This window comes from Hermetia illucens, chromosome 4 (genome assembly GCF_905115235.1).
Source record: "Hermetia illucens chromosome 4, iHerIll2.2.curated.20191125, whole genome shotgun sequence".
NCBI classification, from domain to species: domain Eukaryota; kingdom Metazoa; phylum Arthropoda; class Insecta; order Diptera; family Stratiomyidae; genus Hermetia; species Hermetia illucens.
Genome location: NC_051852.1, coordinates 13079979 through 13085902, shown reverse-complemented (window position 1 = coordinate 13085902; position 5924 = coordinate 13079979). Strand labels below are relative to the sequence as shown.

At 40.9% G+C, this 5924-nt stretch overlaps 1 protein-coding gene across 1 annotated transcript; it reads right to left on the bottom strand.

Annotated features, from left to right (window-relative positions):
- Positions 1 to 4071: 4071 nt before the first annotated feature.
- Positions 4072 to 5501, bottom strand: LOC119655544 (odorant receptor 94a-like). The gene is made up of 4 exons (XM_038061459.1): positions 4782 to 5501; positions 4624 to 4723; positions 4294 to 4551; positions 4072 to 4225 (listed from the first exon to the last, which is right to left on the bottom strand). Exons 1-4 carry the CDS (start codon positions 5123 to 5125, stop codon positions 4172 to 4174), a joined length of 756 nt encoding a protein of 251 aa, XP_037917387.1. The 5' UTR covers positions 5126 to 5501; the 3' UTR covers positions 4072 to 4171.
- Between the last annotated feature and the right edge of the window lie 423 nt (positions 5502 to 5924).

Below are 5924 nucleotides of genomic sequence, written 5' to 3'. Positions count from 1 at the left end.
TAGCAATAAGTTAGAGATCACAACCGATAACAACTATGACGATGAAATCCGCGCGCGGTTGTTGGTTGCCATCAGAGCCTATTTCAGCTTGAAAAAACTGTTTCGCTCGGAAAGTCTCACCATAGGGTCAAATCTCTTATTGTACAAGACTATGCTAGTCCTTATGTATTCCTCGGAAATCTGGGATTTGGGCAAGAAAAATTTCGAATTCTAGGCCGTGTTCGAGAGACGAATGCTCTGAAGAATTTTTGGCGGCCAACGCAGCCTATTTCAGTTTACAAAAACTGTTCCACTTGAAACCCTGGCCCCCTACCCTATTCGGAATAAGAAAGGAGGTCCGAAAGCTCTTCAGCTGGGGAAAACAAACAGGAGGCTGGCCGAGGTAGAAAAATATACTGACTGCGTATAGCAACGTTTTCAGGAAGCAAAACAGAACGGCTTTAGAGAATTCTGTCGAGGGATAGGAAAAAACACAACACAAACCATAGAAGCAACTAGGCTACATGAAGCAATAGCCAAATACAGGGCAATATCTTCTATCTGTTTGAAGAAGGAAGATGGGATATTTACCGAGAATGAAGAGGGCATAGTACATTAGCGTTTCAGAACTCATTTCCCGTGGTCCAACATCACTGTGGAAGGCGACAGCTTCCTGCCTGACACCCCAGGCGAACTGAAAAGTAACAAAAGAGGTTAGCTCGCCAGTTAGGGTAAGGTGGGCAGCATTACTCAAGAGAGGACTAGAAATCATCTTAGAATGGAGACAATCATATTAGCTTTGACGTTCTAATGCGTAATCCCTTATATCAGTGTCAGCATGTTAACTTTGGTTAAGGGAAACTGCCTTGTATCAGCTGACGCGTAGAGGCGGGGTAAGAGGCCAAACTGGGAAAGCGTGGCTTTGACATATGGGTTAAGCAAGTAACTCATTACCTGACACTCCGAATCCCCCACAGGAGAAGGAGCAAGCACTTGGGCCATTTTTCCAAGAAAAACTTACCTTAAATGGGTAAGAGCACTAGCCTCCTTCAATCTCCAAATGAATTATAACAAGCAATTATAGGGGGCAGAACATTGCTATTGTGACTAATAGCCAAGTCAGGGTCCAACCAGGTGAATTCCAAATTCTTACGGGAATGCTTTGAAAAACTGAACACGATCGGCTTGTACAACAAGGTCTGGATACCCTGGGTTCCCGGTCATGTTGGATCAGAAGGTAATAAAGCAGCGGATGAGCTAATCAAGAAGGGAGCCTGGGATTCTTTACATGGACTAGAACCTTTTCGTTATATTGGAAATGGGTTCTGGGTTTTGACATAAAAAATGAAGAGGAACGGATCAGGGAACTATACTGGGCGAACCTACCCGTAGTGGATCAATCCAGGTTGCTTATGGGGGGATGTGCACCCAAGCGCTCAAAGGACTGTTTAAACGGCAAAAGAAGACCCTCCGGATTGTAATGAGAATATTCACTGGTCACTGCAGGCTAAATTATCACCTGGGGAAGCTATTGATATCTAGGGACAGTACTTGCAGGTTCTATGTGAAGTGTGACGAAACCTGCATACACGTTCTGGGATAGTGTCCGGCACTTATGCAAAGTAGGTTGAGGCATTTGGGGGAATACTTGATACCAGATGGCAAGTTGAAATACTTGAAAGTAGGGAATATACTAAAAAGATAAAATAAAGGGTATAATGTAACCAATAACTAAACACAATAGTTCTTTTAGGACGCAGGGCAACTTCCCTTAACAGAATAATAAAGCGGAGGCTGTCGGTGAAGCCTACACTAGCAGGGCACTTAATGAGAAAAGAGTTAGCGCTGCTGGCTATGCTATGGGCTGTTGATAACTACCGATGCTAGCTTCTGGGGTTTTAAAGGACCACAAGCTGTTTGGGGGGGGGGGACTTTTAAAATCGAACGATCCCACCCGCATAATATAACAAAAATTGTCTGAGTATGATTTCAAGGTAATTTATAAGGATCTTTAATAGACAATACAGATGTCGTATGTAGATCATTGAGTCTTGGCCGTGAGGAGGCTGGGTTCGGTTGTAACTTATTCACAACAATTCCGGGTTCGGGGGTCACTTGGGTGCAGGCAAGACTAATGCTAGGTTTAGGAGATTCTTTAGATAGCTTGGAATGAATGATATCATGCCGTTTATGTTTACGCTTGTGGTTAACAAACCATTCGACAAGATATATGTAGACCTCTTTGATCGTTGCCTTAGTTGTCGAAGAGTATTAAGTACTTTCTCTCCAAAGCGGATGATTAACACGATTTGTGAACTTCGTAGCTCTCCCGGATCAGGAGCCCACCACATTTGCCGAGATGTCGCTTGATGAGATAATCAGCGGGTATTCATTGCTCAGGGAGTCTAGGATCTTTATGGTGAAGAATGTACGAACATCCTTCTTCTCCAACGGAGCTCATACAAAAAATGTGATCCGTCGGGTGGCTTTCCGTTCTCGATCGTGGCATTTGGATCTTGACTTTTCCAACTTCGCGTGCGCGGTCAAGTCTGTATTTTTTTAATTTTCCATTTTCACCTTCAGGTCCATATCGGTTTCGGCTTAGCGCGATTTTGTTGTGGATTTCATACATCAGATTGAAGGACATGCGAAATTTGTGATCTTGACGGGAGAGGCCTTCCCAAGCCTGAGTACCAATAGGCTGCAAGCCCATGTTGATGGGTTATATAAGTGAAACTGCATTATTTCGGTGCCGACCTTTTTTGGTACGAGGTTGACTTTGGTCATCCGAGGAATCGAATTTTTTTTGGCATCAATTGTATCTAGATATAGTGTAGAATGTATGGGGAAGTGATTTTTCGATATTCGGAGCCATTCGGAAATTATAGTGTTAAGCACGTGATAAGTCACATGCTAGATTTATGTCGATCGCCCTCTAGCGTGGCAGCAGAAAAACACCTTCTTTTGGAGATGGGTATGTAAATTGCTCTGTATTTCAATAACGAACTATGCGATCGGGCTGCAAAAATTACTATGCACGCTCAAGATATTAATAAATCTATGGTGAATTCGTATTTGTATCTTTTTCCAGTTCTTCACAAAAAATTTCTAAAAAAAGCCAAAAAAAACGGACTTCACACGGGATGACCCCTTTAATCCGTATGAATGTGGATGATCCAGCCCGGAAAGTCTATAAGGGCAATATCTATGGTAGAAAAAGAAAAGGAGGCAGACTCTGCCTGAGATGGAACGATAGCGTAGGTCAGGACGCCAGACAGCTTTTAAGGATATCGAATTGGTGGAGCTCCGCGCAAAACCGGGGTGTTTGGAGTTCCTTATTAAGACAGGCCTAGACAGGATACCGGTTGTTGCGCGGTTGATGATGATGAATGTAGAAATCGATTGAAATTTGTTTCTAGATTCAATACGGTGGAATTACTCTGGGATTCCGGTCATTGTGGTGTAGAGGGAAATGAAATCTCGGATGAGAGTATCTACCAACCCACTTTCATTCAGTCAAATTATTTAGCGGAAAGGTAGATTCATATATAAATTGCTATTGTCGGACGCGACTCAAAGTTCAGTGTTCGCAGAATATCCTTCTAAAAATTTGCTATCGGTAACGAGTTAACTGTTCATCCCCGCGCTCCAAATCTAGCCTTCCCCAGATAGCTGATTCTCACTTTTCCCCATTTACCACCGATTTTATTGCACGCACTCCGATTTGATCTGCATTATCCAAACTAGTGAAAGAAAAATGTCGATACATCAGTAAAATTCTTGATTTGACATACAGAACTTAACTTCTTGGCGCCAGCTGATTCTGCTATTCACCCGAAACAGAGAAAGAAAGACTCAGCGGTACTCTCCTCGAACAAATCCTATACCATATGCAATACGTAAATCAATAAGTGTTTCACAATTGCCTGTACTGATCCGCTAGGCAAAAATGCATTTGATAGGATTCAGGTTGGTTAGTTTTTGATAGAGAGTGTAAGAAATAAAACTAAAACTTTGATCAGTATGCAGGCAAATAAAGAAAGAACAAATAACGTCAAAATATAAGTAGGTGTATTGAGTATCTCTTTAACAACAGTTGAAAATATAGTGCAAAATCTGATAGAACATTGAAATTGACACGAATCTAAGTTGGCTGTTATTGTTGGTTATTGAATGAGTCCGCTAGCTTCCTTCATTCAGGAACCTGTTGCAGCAGAGCATAAAGCTTATAAGCGGCATCGATGATCTGAAAAATTGGTGAGATATTAATTTGTGCATATTGAGTACCAGATATCCAACATCCGATAGTAGTACTTTTGTAAAAGTTCGTAGATGTAGGTCCTGTATGATCCCGAACTTCACGATGATTGGATTATTTAGTTTTACACAAAATATTAACATCATCTTCCGGCAATCTCGGGGGATATCTGGCCATGATGATGAATACAAATTGAAGAGTAGTTCTTCCGACTTTTCGGTAAGGTAATCTCCGGCGTAACACATTAAGAATACCTCATAGAGCATACCAAATATGAAGGAAAAGAAAAGTATGAATGTTCCTATATCGTTTGCCTGAAAATAAATCCATTAGGATTCATTTTATTGTATCAGTTGGGCTGGTCGAAAAATCCTAGGAAAACTTACCAACCCCAGTGCGAACGCACTCAGACAAATTAATAAGCAACTCAGCAACGCTTGAATGAATATAATTCCTGAGAATATTCTCTGGAATTCCGTGTTTATTCTAATTAATAAAAAGTATTAAAATTATAAGAGTTCCACTAATTATAGGACCATCTTACTTGAATATACAATTATAATCTTGAACACATTCCTTGAATTTAATCTGCCACATTTTGGTATCCTTTGATGGTAAATTCTTCAACCGGTACCCAAGAGATTCGAGTTGTCCACCAATAATCAAAAGGACACTCGCCAAGAATATATCCCCGACTATATCCAAAGTGATGAAAGTGAATGCAGCAGAATATTCAAATAAAAGGAGGAGTAAGCATAGACCAAGCTTTCCTTCCCACTCAAAAGGATACCAATTAGGAAGTGACCGGGCTGTTGTCACTTTTCCAAGGACGACAGTAGGCAGTATCATTGACGTAACCACAGATATGAATAGAAATCCGTGTATCATTGATAGGATCTTAATTCTCCGAACCGTTGATTTTTTGGTATCCTTTTCCCCAGCTTCCGAGAAAAATGGTACCTTGTCAATTTGTCCAAGAAAATGTTGAATTTCTTGGGTTTTTATGCAGAAGTTCACGGCTTTGAGCAGTACCAATGTGGTATTCGCGGTGTACAAAGGACTTATAATCAAATCCGTGAACTAAGCTTGATGAAAACTGGCAATGAACGTGGAAACTATTGTGGATGAAGCTAAACAAATGAGAAAGAAAAATGCTCGGAGGGAATACAGAAGGTCCTTCCTTTTGTCTTCTGATCGCCAAACACCGAAAAATTTTAAAACGGACACATGAAGTCCAAGTAAATCACTTGTTTGAGGCATGTCTAAGTATTCTCACTATGGCTGGAAAGAATAAACACAAGGACTCGCAAACGTATCCTTTTATATTCCGAGAATATAGTCGGGATTCCATGAAACCTATAATTTTATGAGAATTCCATTTCTATTATCCTTTGCCAGTCCCACATAAGTGTTCAGCAAAATTATCCTGGGCATTTCGTAGTGTGAATAGATGTTTGAAAATGCGGTTCAATAGGCAGCCTTGAAAATTTTCCCAGACTGAAACATGTTATTTCACCTACGAGCACGTGTGATGGAATCCCACATCTGCATATCCTGGGGCCAGAGTGATAATGGGATAATTGGCAGATTCAGGATATTTGCATTGATTCTACATAAGTTATAGGTACTCATTTCAGCTTGAATGATGGTACGGAGTTGATGAGAAAAGCACAAGTGTAAGACGCCT

Bases quoted from the DNA above. Each gene is read 5' to 3' on its own strand.
- LOC119655544 (XM_038061459.1), bottom strand. From the start codon at position 5,125: ATGATACACGGATTTCTATTCATATCTGTGGTTACGTCAATGATACTG. The intron at 4,724-4,781 runs GTAAGATGGTCC...TTTATTAATTAG, and splicing joins GATTATAATTGTATATTCAA to AATAAACACGGAATTCCAGA. The intron at 4,552-4,623 runs GTAAGTTTTCCT...ATTTATTTTCAG, and splicing joins GTGCGTTCGCACTGGGGTTG to GCAAACGATATAGGAACATT.